Raw genomic sequence first — 19,092 nt, 5'->3', positions numbered from 1 at the left:
AAGTTGTCTGATTCAGAAGAGTTCGCTATTTTACAAAATCTCTTGCAGAAATACAAGAACCAAGTAATTTGTATAAGTATACGATTGACCTGTTTAATTTATACCGTTGATTTTGCAACACTCGAATATTCACAGGCGTACATCGGAGGTATGCTGATCGCCGTGGTTCATCATTAAGTTTTCAGCTTCTAATCAAGAAAGAACATGGCCGTGTTTCCGAAAGCAAACGAGTTTCGCCTCTCCAGGTGTCAATCAGGTTTTCATTGGGTGCAGCAAGCCAAACGAAAATCAAGCGCCTTAGGTATAATTCTTTACTATGATTATCATGCAATGATTATTTCCCTTGTATGGATATACTTATCAAGTGATTTTTACATTACAAAAACGTGAGCTGAAAGTGGAGTAAGTAAGGTTGGGACGATGAGATTTTCTTCACTTTCATTACGAGAAGGTACTTTTAAATGTTTATGGAAAAACAGTAGGCTTGGATTTATAGGCTAATTTTCTGCATCACTTATTAAACTTCAAATATAATTCAGTCTTATTATTACAGCTTTGTTGAGTAGTTCGTCTTTGTCAGCAAGTGCCTCTAACAGAGGAGCTTTTACTGGTTCTTGAGTGTGATTTCTAACGACGTCAAGAGTCACTTTAAACTAACTGAAACGTTCGATAACGATTTAATTATAACTCGTACTCACGCCACAATCTTGTTTCAACATTGCTTTTCTTTTTTTAATATCCAAAACGACTAATTGTGTGCCCTCTTTAAAGGGGTTCTTTGTACTATCAGAGGTTTGCATTCTCATACTTGAAAAAAACAAACAAGAGAGTTAGGGAAAAAAGGATAGGACTACTAACTATCAATATATAGGTAAAATCTACTACAATGTAAAAAATTGTTCACATTTTTTTTTAAAAAGTATTTTTCATAGTTCATCATTTCGTTTACAAGTATATTTATCACATACATTGTCATATATGACATGTATATCACTTGATGAGTAGTACGCAATTATAGGATAGCGTTCCAGTTGAAATTTGGCGTAATTTACATCATTTATCTGGATCAAACTGAAAATTTGTTTTAAAGAATATAAAGTTAATCTATTGATGATTGATATCATTGTATGAAATGTTTCAAGTTTTTTCTATTTTATTTAATAAGATTAGTATTTTTCATACCTGATCGAATAACTAAAGTTAGATCCAAAATTGGTAACCAAATATTTTTCGGCTGACTTCAACTCCAAATGTTGATTATTGTAATTAACTTGCATAACTAACTCGTTATTATAATTGGTTTTGACAAAAATCGTATATTTATGTCGACGGTTGGTAAAAATTTTGGTGTATATGGATAGATCAGTAATAATCACCTTACGTAGATTTTTTACGATTACACCAGGTATAATGTTAATGGATCCTAACAGTAATTAAGAATTAAAATTTTGAGTAAATTTTCAAAAAAAATTACATTTTTTTCACTTTTAATTTGAAAAAAATGTGCATACTTACTCGTATTTTTACCATTTAATATCTTAATGGCATCTTCAATAAAATGATGATGAGAATCGAATAATGGTGAGATTCTATATTCGTTTCTGAATATTTGTTTAGTCTTAGCTTCATTAAAGGTCAATATACTGAATAAATAATACTGCCGAAATGTTTTTACTAGTACATCAGTTGAGAAATAATCCAGTATTGAAGATTTCTAAAGTTAATAATCCAAAGATTAGTATCTTTATGGAACTAATTTATCAAAATAAAATAAATTTTACCGATTCTTCTATATCTAATTCTACATTCATTGTATTTCTGTTTGTTACTAACGCAAGTACACACTTCCAATTTATGAAAAAATGAGTACTTGGATAAAGATAAAATGGAAATCCTTTCACTTTACCACATTTTGAATCACTATTTTTCTTCAGTGTGGTTGTCACATTCATTTTATACAACGTGTAATTCTGATTAAATAAATATACGTAATTATGTCCTTGGAGTTGGAAAAATATCTTCTTGTGAAGATTATCAGTCGTATAAATTGGTGCATGAAGTTTTACATCAGTGTAAATCTACGAGAAACAATTTTTCAATATTAGTCACGTGGAATCAATGTTAATGTGTTGTTGGATTATCAATGAGCACTGATAATGCCAAACAATTTATTCAATAAATTATATGAAAAAAAATATTACATATTGGTAATTCCTTGAAAGAAAGAAGTACGAGTGACTTTGGTCCAAATAAAATACTTTAACATGAATTGAAGAAAAAGTTTTTCCCAAATCATAATTTGAAGCGAATTTGATGCCTCCTATTGTTACATACGAATTGTCGTATTCTTTTTTACCAGAAAACTCCATAACTCCTCTGAAATAATATCCAGGAAATGAGTGTTGAAACTTTTTTATACGTTTGTCTTCTTTAAAAACTATGCTTCCTGCGATTTGAACATCCAGTAGATCTGTACTTGGTTTTATATTCAAGTCGAATGTACGTTTAAAAATATCGATGTTATCCAAATACCTATCATCAACATATTTATTTATTTTAAATAAATATTTATACTACAGATTATAGATGAAATTAAAATTTGATTAAACATAAAAAAATGATTGGTTGTTCGTTTAAATATTTAACGAAAAATCAATAAACTGCAACATATTAGGGTGCGTTAAAGAACTATTATATGTAATACAACTTCGATTTTACTATCAATTTACTAGTATTTTGAATAAAAGTTAAAATCAGCCGAGCCTATACATAAATACGTATAAAATTTTATTGGCTATGATAAAACTAAGCTAATTTGTTAAACTGATGAATTGAAAAATTTTTTTGTTCAATTTGACAAAATTTTTTTTCATACCAAACTTCTAGAAAATAAATTAATAATTCACGGGTAGATGTCAAACGCATCTATGGGTTTTATTTTTGATTGGGGATTTTGAACATAGCTTGTATTTTGTTTGAAACGAAAAAAGAAATATGTTTGAAAAATCCAAACGCAATTAAATTTTTACTCTGCCAGACTAACTTTTACTTATTATCATTTTGATAAAAATTTCTGATTGTATGTACTCACGATTTTGATAGCTTCGTTACGTATTCTCGCATAGTTTTACTAATCTTAAATCCAACACAATTGTGTGCAGAAGAATCAGTCATTACAAATGGATTATCTTTCAGCTGTTCTCTATCGTAGTTGGTATCATTAATGGAACCTGGACTTATCATTTCTCCTTTATAGTCCGTTATAATTACACTGTCAGACTCGGTGGTAAATAAACTTTGGTCAAACATATAAGCAGGTGCAATTAAAGGTAAAGCAATTTTAAAGGTGTAATTTGAAAAATCGAAACTTAAGTTGAGATTTGATATGCCACTTGCATCCAAGCGCTTTGATGTTCTTACGAAGTAAAATCGTTCAGTCATTGGATTGAGCAAAGAAATTCCCGTGTATCCATTAGACGATAACTTAAAAATAAAACTCATGTTTGCTGAACATTTTGATTCTTGCCATTCGGTTTTCGTGACAAACTTTATTGTGGTTAATATTGGTAGTTTAACTTGAAAAGTGTCAGGAATTCCTAAGCTTGTTGGCATGGAAAAGCTCTTGAGACTACTGTAGCCAAAAAATGTCGTGAACCCATTCCAGTTTATTTTGAAATCTTTCAAAATGGTTGATATGATGTCTTTTATTTCATTACTTTTCCTTATTTCATGAGATCTGACACTATAAATCCATGATCCAGTTGTACACCAAATATTTACATAAGCAGATTCATTTTTTGAGTCGTATACGTTAGTGCTGATATAGAACTGAAAAAAATGAGTATGCAATCATAAATAAAATGAGTACTTGCATCACTTTACTTTTTAATTGTTTATTTAAATACGTGAAATATTGATTACGTACCCCATAACTGCTAACAAATTTTTTTCCAATTTTTTCTACGATGTCAAACTTATAAGCCACTGGAAAATCTTTTTGAATCACAAAAGATTGCCTGAATTGGTAAGGCCCTATTCCTAATTCTGTACTCTGTATGGTAGAAATCACTTCTCTTGATAAAGTAAGTGAAATATTTTTCTCATCTATTTTGCTTATAATATTATCATAAATCAATTGCGACAACATAATATCCTCTTTCTTCATATTAAGAAGATGTGACCAATGATAATTTTTTAAATGTTCATCACGAGACATGACTTCATCGATACTTGTAATTATATTTTCAGGTAAATTTGGCATATCCATTAAAACATCGTAAACAAATATTCGGCTTGTTTGAGATTCCGTATCGTTACTTAAAATTTTCATGAAGTTTTCGTATGCACTAGGGTTTGATCCATCAATGCACTTAGATAGTGCGTAAACTGTAGCTAAACGTAAGCGATCACTTGGAGCTTCATTTAAAATAGAAAGCAGATCATTTGCTGCCTCGATAATGTCAGTGTTCCCAATGGCCAATATATAAGCTATTTTCATTTGAAAACTTCGGTCATCTGTAATCATTCATCAATACAAAAATTATTATATCATTTTTAGAACTAGAAATTTTTTCTTTTAAGGTGCATTAAAAAAAGTGGCACAAATCGTTGACTAAAAATTCAATGTTTCATCACAAGCACTTTCTTACCTTTAAATGCATCAATAAAATCAGTCAGATATTTATTCACATCAACATCGTTATCTTTTGCTACCCGTGATATTAAATAAGAAAAACTTAAAATTCTGGTTGGTATGATTCTCGTTCTCATTATAGAATTGTTATCAATTAATTCTTCAAGATATGTTAAAGTATCTTTTGTCGGTTTACGTATGTAAGTGGCCAGGATCATTAATAAATGCGTCTCTTCTTCCTCGGACAGTGTTTCTCTTAGTACGTAATTTTTAATAAATGTTACACTATCATTCGTACCGGAATATGATATTGCATTAATAAATACACGTCTGAAAAATTAAATTTTTTAAATTACTTATATCGTCGTAAAATCGTTTAAGCTCTTCGTAATTTAAATTATCCAAAATGAGCTGTATTTTGTTTAATACCTGCTGATGTTCCAAAGTATCTGTAAAACTATTGGAACGATTTTTAGCATTAAACTTTGAAATCGCTTTTAGATGGCTTTTCAATTCATCGAGCCGTTGAATGTTTGATCTAAATTGATCCGTAACGTAATTTGTAATAACGTTTTTATCCAATGTCAAATTAAAATGAGCCTCTGTAAAAGCAGAGTCGTTTGGGCGACTGAACGGCATATTTTTACGAGTTTCGTGATATTCTAATAAATGCCTAGAAAAGAAAGCACCGTTGAAAATACAATTAATACAAGCATAAACAATAAATAGCAAAATTGTCTCACGAAATTGTCACGCTTTGTGTATGTAAATCACTACTCGTGTTTTCAACTGTTGTCCATTCCAATTTCTCGTTATTATAAATTTTTTTTACTGTCTTATTACAACATAATTCATAGCTAGTATAAAACGTGGTGTCAACTTGGTTCTATTAATTACATAGTTTTGTTAATTATTGATAAAAACATTATACATATAAGTAATAATTATAGTAAAAATTATAAAAATAATAACACTAATAATAAATAATTATATACGTATAATTTTTAAATATGATAAAAATTACATTACTTTGATTCTTTTAATAAAATCTTCATTTGTTTCACTGTAGCCGTAAACATCGTAAACGAAATTAGAACATAATGTAGGATCATACTGTCTCTGCACATAGAAGTTATCAATTTTTTTAGCATATGAAACGTTACACCTTCCATAAATAGTTTCCTTAATCAAAGTAACGTAAATTATATATAAGTTAAAATTCATTCTAATTTATAAAAAGGTTTTAATGTTTTTACCTCGTCGATTGTTGCAGTCGTTGGTAATTTAAACAAATAAGAATTTATCAGGGAACGTAAGCTAGGTTTCACGAATGACGCAATAGACTTTTTGAAGTTTTTCGACCAATTCGTTTCTCTTCGTTGAAATCTGATGCTTTCGAACTATTAGATCAAATTGATTGAAAAAAATCGAAACAAAAATAGATAATTAAGATTATAGTGCTATTTTCTTTGAGTGCACAGTTAATGTCCAAATTTTTGTATTATAAAATTTCAAAATCACATGTATTTTATTTACAGCACTTCTATGAAAGTACAAAGGGAATGATTACCTTGTCATAGTCGCCGTAAGAAACTAAGAAATGTTTTGTTAAACTATCAATATTTTTCTGCAACCGTTCTTCTCCACTGAATTCGACTATCCTTTCCAATTCATAATCTATTTCATCTAATTGGAAAATGTATGCCGAGTTCGAAATTCGTTGTAGTTTGAGATACCCACCAATAAAGTATCTGGATGGGTTGAATTCTACAGAGTTCTTAAATCCTAATTCAATTATAGAGGTGATATTATAAATTAAAATTTCCTCCTCTGATTCATCACGTGTTGATGCTATTAATCGAAAATATTTTATATTACTGTTCGATTGATGAATAGTCATCAAAGATAACAAAATTTAATACAAATTTACCATTTGTTGTATTCACCAAACAAACGAACGCTACGAATGCTGTGAAATAAGTTAAAAAAATGTTCGTCATAAAATGGTTTTTCCTATTATAGAAGTAGCAATGTAGATTTCCTAATAAAAATTATGAAAAAATAGGCTTACCAAAAAAGCGTGATTTTCTACCCATTTTGATAAAAAATTAAATGGACGGTCACAATGGGTGGTTATTTTGGAACTTGGTCACTTTCGAACCTCACTACCAAAGGATCCTTTGTTCGTTTGACTCAATGTCACTCTTGTAAGTACTTCAGTGAAGTCTACACTTCACAAATCCGCATTAAAAATACTGATTTTTGTTTTTAAATATATTTAGGAATACCTAAGTACATGAAAAAAAAACCTATCTTGACAAAGAATTTAATTTCATTAAGAAAAAACTCAGTAAAGTGAAAGTCAAAACAGGTGCTGATTCATATGTCCCATAGTAGTACAATGGCAGAGTTGCAATAAATATTTTTTTCATAATATTCCATACGTACTATGGCCTTGAAAAAAAAATATATGATAAATGTTTCCACGTATAAGTTAACAAAATTTTTTTACAATCCTGTATATTCTCCATTATTTAAATATTAATTGATTTCAAAACATCCCAATAATTGGGACGTTGTCTCACAATCGGGACATTTACCTCACCGTTACAGGCCTGGAACAGTAGCACTTCGCAAAATCCGTCTCGACGTGAGCTGACTTTCCAGCATCTCCTTCGAAAAACAGATCAAGACTTCAAATCTTATCTGCACTTCCAAAGCTCGTCTGTCATGGCTCTTCAGGAGGTTAGCCACGCATACTTAGTTGTGTTCTTCGAGGACATCAATATGTACTCTATTTATGCTAAACGCAAACTATTATGCCCAAATATACCTAATTATAGCTGTAGGCAAATTTGTGGAGAGAGAGAGAGAGAGAGCTTAAGTGTCAGTTTTGTAATACGTGATTATTGACGTTTTAATTAAATTAAAATCTTTATTGGATCTTGTTTTCAATTTTTTAATGTTAGTTGTATAAGTTTAAGGTAATTAATGTTTTACAACTAACTTTAATAATAAACAAGATTCAATTCACACATGGATCTACCTACGTTCAATGAAGTCAGCGTGACGTTACTTTTAGTGGTTCAATAATCTTTTAGGAGAAAAATGCATTACTTTACGCAACATTGAAATCTCAGTTTAAGATTATTTAATCGCATTCTTAATATTTATGGTTGCCTGAGGATGAAAATTAGTCTAAACTTTTAGTGTAACGTTAATTTTGTTATTTTTTAAAAATTCTGGTTTAGTAAGTGACTTACTTTGTGTTATGAATGTCTGTCAAAATATTGTGATTTCGAAATTTGAGACTCGATGTAAAAAAACCATTAGTTCGGACCAACGAGGTGAAAATATCAGTAAAAAAATATCGCGTTTATGTAGATTTCCTCATATATACGTAATCGTATGACTCATTTTTCTATGTGTAAAGTCTTGGAATTGATGAAGACAAGAACACAATACATATCAGTTCAAATTATTAGATTACCCCCGATAATAATTTATCTGTACTAGGTAAAAAAAAAAAATTTGTATGAATTTTTTGCGCGGTATACTAGAGCGCATGACCAACACTAGAAAGCAAAACTTTATCATCGTGTAAGTACCCGCTAGTAAAATTAGTGATTCATAACTGCTCTTCAGTTGAGTTACGGTTAAGTTTCTTTCGCATTCGACAAAAAGATTGAGTGACACTTGGGCGTGAAGTAAGTCTCATCTTCTTACTGTTTTATCATCACCTCGTTTAAACGACGATATTCACACCTAAAATTCACGCAAGTGATCCTGTACAAGTGATCGGAACAAGTGCCCTCTTTTTATTAGCTGCCACCATGTTGCTCTAAAAAGGGGAGGACAAATTATATGGATGAATAAATTAATTTTGTCACTCGGTTATCACTAGGAATTATTATTATTTCCGACAATAATTTGAAACCTTTATTTTTATCTTCCTTTGAGCTTATTTTGTTAAATTATAGAAGATTGTGATTTGATGGGATAAACATTTTTATATTATTAAACTTATTATTAATGTTTACGAGCTACAACATATTTTTTTATGACGGTAGATTAAATATAACAGTTTTTGCATGTCCCATCAACTGGGACTAACTGAGTGGGACAACTGGGCCATGCTATTTTTTGATGTGCCATTAATCGGTACCTCATATTTTTTTCTCCATTATTTCACATTAAATTATTATTTCGATCGTATTTATACACTAAAATAAATTTTTTTTTGCTAGAACACGTCATTTTATATTATAATACAAAAAATTTCCCACTTATATGTATTTTTTAGTTTTGAATAGCTTAATTTACTTTTAAGTACGCTTAACCCTGTCTCACAATAGGGAGATTTACCTTATTTACTCTCCCCGGTGTCGGGCCCACTCTTTAACTGCTTCTACGGAGCCTTACCACCGGTGGATCTCCGCGCTGTTTCATTTGGTACGAGCCATTTTTAATAACCGATTAAACTTAATACCGAACTGATGAGCAAAGATGATAGTGCAGAGTAATGTAAAAGATGAAAAAAAAAAAATTGATAGCCAAATATCAAACATAAAAATTCCGTAAGGTGGTTTGAATAAACAAGCATACATCAATTATTTAGTGTAAAAGACAAATTAAATATAAAAAGTATACACATGCCAAAATCATCTTTTTGTTCTCTTGCTGAATATTTGGTTTTTCTTTGATCAGTACATACTAACAATTGTTTAACACCCATTAAAATGTAACATCGAAATTCAAATAACAATTATGGACACATCTCATTGTAAGGTAAATGTCCCGATTGTGAGACAGGGTTAAGCAAATTTATAAGTAAAATAAGCTATTCGAAGCTGAAAAATACATATAACCAGAAAATTTTTTGTATTATAATGTAAAATTATGTGTTCTAGCAATAAAAAATTTATTTTTGTGTATAAATAAGATCGCAATAATAATTAAACTTGAAGTAATGGAGAAAAATATGAGGTCCCAATTAATGGCACATCAAAAACAGCATGGCCCAGTTGTCCCACTCAGTCAGTCCCGGTTTATGAGACATACAAAAACTGTTAGATTGAACCTACCGCGATAAAAAAAAAAATTTGGTAGCTCGTAAAAATTAATAATAAGTATAATAATATAAAAAAGTTCACCCCACAAAATCACAATTATAAGTATAACGAAATAAGCTCAAATGAAGATAAAAATAGAGATTTAAAAAAATTGTTGGAAATAATAATAATTGCTATTTAAATTTTAACTTAATGTATATATTAATTCACATTCTAATTTAAATAAATAAATAGTATTATGCAAGACCATAAACTTTAAATTTTGATAAACAACAAAATATTAAGAGAAGAAGATCTAATAACCTTATTAAATCTACTTTTCTTGTTTAATTGTTTCTGAATATTTTTAATTTGTTCTTGTAACTTTTTTTTAGCCTCGTTTTATTTTCTTTTTTTCCTCTTGTAATTTTTTTTTTTTAAATTTTTCTCTTCCTTTTTTTGTTGTTCTTCCTCTTTTTTAAATTGCTGCTTATTTACGCCTTTAGAGGCTATTTTTCTGTCAGTATTTTTTCCCTTTTTTCTTTTATTTTTTAGCTAAAATCAGTAAATATTGTTAATTAAGTAGGTAATTACAAAATAAAGAGTTCTAGCACTGCTCACTTTTGAGGTTATGTGTACGATTTTTTACTGTATGTTAATAATTAACTTACTATGAAGCTAGATATCAATTACAATAACTTCACAATTGATTAAAACACACTGTATTCACTTTAACATAACAGAATACAAGATTTGCAAGTAAAAACAACAACTTTGTTGCGTCTCATTCATCGGGCCAAAGGCATAAATATGAACTGTACGTAAATACGGTACATGCATTATGCTGTACCATTAACTGGGACCTTCAAATTTTAGATGTACGTATATTGAGACATGGTTATAAATAAAAAATCTGCGTTAAAAATACTGATCTTTGTTTTTAAATATATTTAGGAATACCTCAATTCATAAGAAAAAAACATATCTTGACAAAGAATTTAATTTAATTAAAAAAAAACTCAGTAAAGTGAAAGTCACAATAGGCGCAGATTCGTATGTCCCATAGTACTGCAATGGCAGAGTTGCAATAAACATTTTTTTGTAATATTCTTTACGTACTATGGCCTTGAAAAAAATATATATGATAAATGTTTCCACGTATAAGTTAACAAAATTTATTTACATTTCTGTATATTCTCCATTATTTAAATATTAATTAATTTCAAAACATCCCATTAATTGGGACGTTGTCTCACAATCGGGACATTTACCTTAATGAATCCATTATAAAAAAAAATCAGTTGAGGTAGTACTGTCGTAAATATAAATAAAATTCATCATATTACATTATAAGTGCTCGAAAATGATCCAGTTAAATTTTTATGGACCTAGGGTGCGTAGGGAGGAAGTCATGGGTATTTTACTCCCATAAGTTTAATAACACGTAATCTTATGGAAGAATTCGGTTTATGTCGTGTTTCAAAAAACTGACCGATGATATGTTGATAAAAACTAATAGAGAAGAAGCCAAAAACGTAAATTACATTTTGATCACTTCAAAATATTTTTTAAGTGCCTGTAAGGTTTTTCATTAGTGATTGAATAAAATTAAGAGGCTGAGCACGGGTATCTGTATTTAATATACTAACGCATTGCTATTGAGATGAAATGTTCATTTAATTAGTACGGCATCGAAAGTACTACCTTAATCAAGCAATAAGTTAATTATGCATTTTTACTAAATTGTTTTATTTTTCAATTGTCATAAATAAGGGGAACTTGCTGAACGTAGGATGTTGAACCCATGTGTCCACAAATGCCATCAATATTTCTGTCCAAAATAATGTACGGGAGTACGACTACATTGTATGGAGTGTAAAAAATTTTAACCTTTGAAAGCTTGTCTGTTTCCACCATAAGTAGTTGATTAATCACCATTAACCTATAAATTTATTAAAATGTTAATTGTCATATGATGTAACAACTTTTTTAATATTTTTGGATTGTAACTTGTTAATTTCACGAGAGTGAACATTTTTATATACTTATAGTAAGTCTCAGACTCCGTGGCCGATGGTAACGACAATCCTTTTTCATAATTCTCAATATTCATTCCATCGAATGTTATTTTTTCCGGTAGTATTTCCAATACATGCATGCCCGCGTAAATTTTGACTGACACCTTATCTTTGATGGATTTAACGAATACGGCGTAAGTCATAAGCTCGTGGTCACCAGACAATAGAGTCCAGTTTTTCAAGTCCATTGGTAAGGTTTGGTTCAAATCGGTTATTACGTCATTCGCGTGTGCAATACATGGTCCTAGAATGTTGTAAAAGTAAAAATCACGAAATCCCCAAAATTTCAAATAGTTCTTACAAATTTGATCTTCTTACTTATTTCTCCTTTATAATAATCGATCAAAAAATTCGAGCTAAATCCAATATTGTCCAAAACAAGATCAGTTCTCTGGATTTCTGGATCCTCTGGCTTATACAGAAATGAATAAGTGAAATATGGGTTCATAATATTTAGGTTCCCGTAATTATCACTCATAGGATAGGTGGCAAGAATTTTGATAGTTCCGGGTTCCGTATGATTTGAACTGTATGATAAATACGGCATACGGTGGTACCGTAGGTAATCATCCAAAATTATTAATATAGCCAGAAATTCTTGAGGAATCTAAAAAAGGATTTAACAAAGATTATAAGACATTTGAATTACTTTTGAAAAGGAGATAATTTGAAAAATTACATTTTTATACGCGACGTCAATCGTATAATTTCTCATTGTAGTACATCTAACAGCTTCGTACAAGCAATTCCAATCGAAATATTGTGTAATATCTAAATCCAGAGAGTTTTTTGGGTTTTTAAAGCATGATCCAGGTTTTACGTTTTTAGCCATCTGTTCGATTTGTTCATCAAGTAGTTCGCCCTTGATAGCAACCGTGATACCAGTGTGAGATGCATCAAAAGAGCAAAATTCGCTGTCAGTGTAACCCATATCGAAGGTAATTTCAGTATTAGTTTCTTGTTTTAACGCCATCGATTCAATGAAGAAATTCGGGTATTCTTTCAGTGCAGCTAAACAAATCTTTTAGAAACTTTTTTTACGTGACTGTAATACCTCCTTTCATATCTCATTCGTAATATTAATTATCAGTACCTTGTAATTCTTTTCTTCTTGCATTCGTTTGGTCAATTGAAGTTTTACATCATTTACGAACAAAGATAGATCAGCATCGAAATTAAAGTCCCAGTAGGATACTGTGTCATTTGCAGAAGCTGCTTTTGTGTCAATAGATCCGTCGACTCCCAAAGTTATTCTACCGTTATAATTTTTCATATTAAAACGCCAGTTAATTTCGATCTAATCACAAAAAGTGGAATAATCAGATCAACTGGTTAGTAATTCGTAAAAAATACTAATACACGTTTTTTACATGAGAAGTTGGATAAATAGTTGAAGGTGATAAATTCAGACTTTTTCCGCAAGTACTTGCGTAAGGTGCATGTATGAAATTTAATAATGCGTGGTGCATCTTCATCATTACTGTTGCCCATTCTTCTTTTTCACTACGGATTATTAGATTTACTTTAACAAGTAAAGTTTTTAATGACCTTTTTGATATAGTTTTTTTTTTTTTTTTTTTTTAATCAAATATAAAACTTACACATTATTTTCTTTCGTATTGAAAACTCGAAAGATTTCCTCATACTCAATGATGTATGGATGATGGGTTTCACAATCGTAAATACTCTGACTGTAGTCCAAACCCAATTCTTTTGAATGTACAACTTTCATGTAATTATGTTTATACGATGGACCTTTCGTAATTTCTACCTGATTTTTACATGTTGAGCAATAACTTTTTAAGATTCCATTAAAATCTCCACTGATTTCTACTTGATTGATTGTGTACGTATTGATACCGGCAACTGAAAATCTTGTTTTTGGATTCCGAGGTAGGGCTATTTTCCAATTATACGTCTTTAAATTCAAACTGATGGTTAGATCGGCAGGCAGAGATAAATGCATAGACACATCCCTCCGAACACATTGAAAAATACCAGCAAACGGATTGTAAAATTTCATTTCATACCTTCCGTGATGGTACATTTTTGCTTCGAATTCCAATTTCATTGCTACGATCGTTTGTAGTGGATAAATGTTTGGATTTACTTTCATGAACGACAAAGTTGGAAATTCTTTTTGAAAAATAACAGGAATTCCCATGTCTGTTGCAGTAACGATTTTGTGCTGATTAAAAAAAGAAAAATTCAACCACAACAAGTTGAATTTTTCGTTAACATCCATGAAATTTCTTGGTTTATAACTCGTAACGTATTTCTTTAGATAATTGGATAAACCGCTTTCGGAATAAACATCAACATTCGTCACGTATCCCTTATTAACCGACCAAAATTCGACATGAATGTGTTTATCGAGTAACTTGTGTCCGTAAGTTTGTCTCAATAAATTACGAACTTTTTCATCCGATATCTCATTAGGGGTTTGCGCGTCATCCAATTCATCTCGAAAGAGATTTTTAACCAAAGATATAATCATATTCAAGTTGACGCCATCAACGTTCCAATAGACCTACCAATGGAGTAAAATTCTTAAAATGAAATTATCTCACTTAAAAACCATACGATTAGTACTTACAGCAGAATCCAATCTTGATTTCAAAAATGTAGTAATCGTTTCGTAATACCCGAATTGCGGGATTCCAGAAGCTTCATTGATTCCTGTGGCAATTTTAAGCGTTTTCCCATAGCCGTACTTGTCATCGAAGTAATCAAACACACTGGCAGATGACAATGCCGAGCTTAAAACCTTTCGAGACTGCGTGAGTCGTAATACTTTTCTCGCCAAGTCGGAAATACCCTTGTTACACGGATCAGTGGATTCAGCTATATTTTTCATGGTGGTGTAATGGAAGTTGAATAAATGCTCATCTTGTTCGTCTGACATTATTGAATGAACTCTCATTAATAAATCCAAGTCAAGGTTTGGATTTCTCGGAACCAAAATTTCGTAAGCGGTTAATCGCAAGGAAAAGGGTTCCGAGTTGTTGGAGAGTATCTGCCAGAACGGATTGTTTTGCCGGAATTTCTTATCGCCATGAATAGAATTGACTACTGCCCACATGGCTGCTCTACGATATTTTTCCACATTGCGCATATGAGCCGTTACTTTGAATACATCCAGTCCATTGATTATTGGCAATAGGTAGTCACTAATGTTCCCGACCTCAACATTCCTCATTGCCATCATGTACACGATTTTCGACTCATACGTTGGTTCATCTGCAACGATGTATAACCACTATAAATTATAACTTGAAAATTATAATGAAGAACATTGATTGGTATACATACGTTTTATGCGTTCGAAGAAGCTTTCGAGTTCAGATCTTAGGTACTCAGGAGCATTGTTGCCAACGTTTTTATACGTCTTATGTAACAATATTGAGTAAGACAGAACACCAGCGTGTACTATTTTTGTAGATTTTGATAATTTATGCAAATTCCGAAATTGAAGCATACTTTTGACAAATTCCTCATTTGGGTTTGATACGAACATGGGTAGATTAGTAAGCATGTCAACGACGATCGATTCATCGGGAAATTCATTGTTTGCGATCATATTTTTGGTGAAATTCCATGCGGCGTAGCTACCGGTGTGCGGGACCATTTCTAAGAACAAATTTCTGTGCAGCGAACCAACGAAGAATAGTTATCATAATGCTCGTTTACTATTTTTTGGTACAATATGCAAACAAACCTTATCATGTTCTCCTTTTCTGCATCTGAATTGAAATGCTTGTAAACCAAGTACATGGACTCGCTGTCCAAAGTAGCTATCGTGTGGTGTAGATCTAGTAGCAAGCCCTTATGCTCTGCATCCGTTTGACTAATATCTATTGGGTTCTCTTTTAAGCGATCCACTATGAGTATCAATAAATTCTTCACTCTGTCGATTTTATCGCCAGATTTCATAGCGTTGCGCCCAAAATAGTGTTCTCGTGATGCAACGACATCATGGTTGTTGAAGCTCATGTCATTTATGATCGGTGTGCTCTTAAAGTTGACGTCTGGAAGTGCAAGTTCAGATGCATTTATTACTTTTTCGAATTCGAAAGTTTGACTGGAAAATTACGTTTCATTACTTTTCACGAACATAAATTTTAAATGCCAATCAAGTAATTTACGTACCTCGTCTCGATGTACTGAACCCCCGAACTTCGGTGCGAATAGGGCAAGTAACTCAATTTCTCGTGAGAAATAATTTTCTTGAGCAGGAAATAATCATCAGTAAGCTCGAACTGATATAATTTTTTGGAAAACGTAACAAAATCTTCCTGAAACCATGAAATGTGTTGAAATTAAACTTTATTAAAAAATTCAAGTAATTAATTTTTTTTTATCAACATATTACCTCCGGTTTAATTTTACAATGCGCGGTTTTGACGTCATGGGCCTCATGCTGAACGTAATCACTGCAACTTTTGGGCTCGTAATATTTACGGAGGTAGTAAACCATCTTGCCGGCTCGCATCTCCCTACGAAGACTGTAGCTGACTTGGCAATGTCCACGAATGGTTTTCTGGTAGTAACAACCAAAGAGAACATTTAATATTTATTTGCTTATGTGCTCCCATCAGTTGTTACCTACCTCATTGGTCTGGTAACTCGTTGATCTCGTAAGCTTCTTTAAAGCTTCGGTGTTTTCTTGCACTTGTATTCCCATCAGCGAAATCAAGGACATCTTCATATTTTTAGACCAAACGGCTTCTTTCTCTTGAATCCTGATACCTCGTAGCTGCACATAATTTAATGTATGTCAGTGATTATACAAGATACACATGAATTGATAAAACAACAAAGTAAAACAACAACAATTCAAATGGTTATGTTTTAAATAATATTATAGCAAATTGACAAACATTATCAAGATTGTCGTAGATGAGAAGGACTGGCTCTTCAAAGTCCTTGACCGCGTCTCCCAGAGGCTTGTAATCGCCGTGAACCTTGCCATCTTCCGCTCCATTGTAAACCGTCGTCTCGACATCGTGGAACTTGAAGTAGTCAGAATCGCTACTCTCCCGTTTGTGGATTAATCTCCCTCTGATTTGTAATTTCGACGCATACGAACTGAACTCATTTTGTCCAGCTTTTACTTCTGCAGAGTAATTGTAAACGTGAATTTTTCCCTGTGGCACGTGAACTGTAAAAAAAAAAAAAAAAAAAAAAAAGACAAAGTGAGTATTTTTTGTTTTTTAATACTATATTTTACGTGCAATTGAGATACGCACATAATCTTTGAGAACCTCGAGATGATTCCAATTGGCCTGGGTAGCCTTCGGTTGATGTGCAAAAAAATAGTAGCAAACCTAAAATTCAATGTAAATTATTTGGTTTTGTTCAAATGATGGAAAAGATTAATCTTGTGCATAATGTGATAAAAAACATTTCAAAAAATGTATTACTCATCAAATAGGAGCATTAAAGTAAATGGATGCAAGTATGAAAATTAAAAAAAAAAAAAAATCTCATTTTCAAATATAAAAAAAGCAAAATCAAGATATTACATCTGTGAAACGCACCAGATAAAACCGACGTAACACTCGAAAACGATTATCCGCTCGCTTGAATTTGCTCAAGATCGCTTCTCTGGATCCAATTTTTCTGTGCTCACAGTACGTGACCCGTAACGCGACGATTAAGTTATCGCTCCAAAAACTTGGACTTGGGGAAAAAAAGAAAAAAAAAGTTCAACTTTAATCACGAATTAAAAAAAAAAAACAGTACAGATAAAAAAATGTGTTAAAAACTCTTGTTGACGTTGGCGGCTGAGGAGATAAGGGATGGGGCTTACCGACAACCGCTTGCACACCGGCGACGCCCATGTTTACGACTGCTGGCGCAGCGGCTCCGTGGACCCCTTTTTATACTGAGGGTACCAATTCTCGCATGTATGGGTCGAAGATCTGGAAAAGAAAAAGAGAAAGCGCGATAACCCTACCGAGACACTCGCTGAATACGGCAATAAATCAATGCTTTCACTATAACTTTTTATTTTTGCAATACCATTTTACGTATCGGTGGAAAAATTTCCTTTTCATATTTTCCTTTGAGTTAATCAGTTTTTTTTTTTTTTTTTTCTACTAGACAATATGGTTGTGTCGAGAGGCTATCGTTAAAACGAGTTTTCAATTGTCTTCGATTTGATGTAATTTCTTGTAAGATTAATGAATCGTTTTAAAACATCGTGCACAAGTCATGTATTTTTTTCACACGTATGTCAAAGTTACAACTTAATTAAGTTCTATACTTAAACGTCCATAATAGTACACGGTGAAAATTGACGTTTCAATAACTATTTAAGTTTAAAAAAAAAAAAAAGTGTAATGAAGTTGTAAAACTTTTAAAGACGTCCAAATATTCGTTGCTTTTTACGACATACAATTTTTTAATTAGTTTATTAATAAATAATGCCCGAATGAAAAGCTACCATCTATAGTTTAAAACATATAATATGGGAGACTAATTTTTTGTTATGGTCATATTCAACAACAATATAACCACACTATTTTATTTTTCACAGAATTATTAGACTATTATAAAATAAAATAGATTAAGGTAACAACGGTTTTATAATATTGCAACTTTTTTACCTTATAAAGTTTTTACTGTTGTTTAAACTGTTGCAAGCCATTATTATAATGTAAACTTGAAAAACAAAATTTAATAATAAAAAAATTTTATTTTTGATGGATTTTATCCTATAGTTCACGCGTGATAAAATTTATTTCAAAAGTTTGCTTTAATAAAAAATAATTAAAAAAAAAAAAAAAAAAACCATGGAAAAGAAGTATTCTTTTAACCAGAATATTTATTTTTTAATAAATAATATATTCTTATTGTTTTTGTTAACCATAACTTGTAGTTACTGATTTTTTAATTTTTTTCGAAAAAAAAATTATGATCATCCTCTAATATTGTTTATTTTGCGAAAATTTGATAAAATTTTATTTGTTCCTAACTTTATCAGGGGCTACTGAAATTCATCGACGTTTAAAAAGAAACTCATCAACAATTAAAAATATTTTGATCGAGTTTTTCATGCTCTCTAATTAACAATTCATAACAATCTTATGAAAAAATGTAAATATTTCTCTTAAAATTGATCAAATCACTTCAAAAATTTTATATTTATGTGCGTAAGAGATCACTTGATCATTTGACCAACATCTTACGTATACTCATAAAAATAACGTTACACTTTCATACCCAAATCAAAAAAAGTATAGGAAAAAGAATCCAAAACGTATTTTTTGGATGGTTTGAATTTATAGTTATCAGCAATATTTAATTCAAACTGCAAACATGCGCT

At 31.1% G+C, this 19,092-nt stretch overlaps 1 protein-coding gene across 1 annotated transcript; it reads right to left on the bottom strand.

The window, feature by feature from the left end:
* Positions 1-11,439: 11,439 nt before the first annotated feature.
* Vhdl (larval-specific very high density lipoprotein) lies at positions 11,440-17,605 on the bottom strand. Its single transcript, XM_089597487.1, has 15 exons — positions 17,575-17,605; positions 16,643-16,923; positions 16,403-16,518; positions 16,135-16,306; positions 15,912-16,057; positions 15,481-15,843; positions 15,075-15,406; positions 14,359-15,002; positions 13,364-14,292; positions 13,133-13,265; positions 12,856-13,059; positions 12,442-12,783; positions 12,081-12,369; positions 11,730-12,006; positions 11,440-11,626 (listed from the first exon to the last, which is right to left on the bottom strand). Exons 1-15 carry the CDS (start codon positions 17,603-17,605, stop codon positions 11,440-11,442), a joined length of 4,446 nt encoding a protein of 1,481 aa, XP_089453613.1.
* Positions 17,606-19,092: the final 1,487 nt, after the last annotated feature.

This window comes from Copidosoma floridanum, unplaced genomic scaffold, assembly GCF_036245765.1.
Source record: "Copidosoma floridanum isolate Cflo_tuat_1 unplaced genomic scaffold, Cflo_Japanese_pri ptg000032l, whole genome shotgun sequence".
NCBI lineage: Eukaryota > Metazoa > Arthropoda > Insecta > Hymenoptera > Encyrtidae > Copidosoma > Copidosoma floridanum.
The sequence above is the reverse complement of the archived record's forward strand: the minus strand, read 5'-3'. Positions and strand labels throughout refer to the sequence as shown.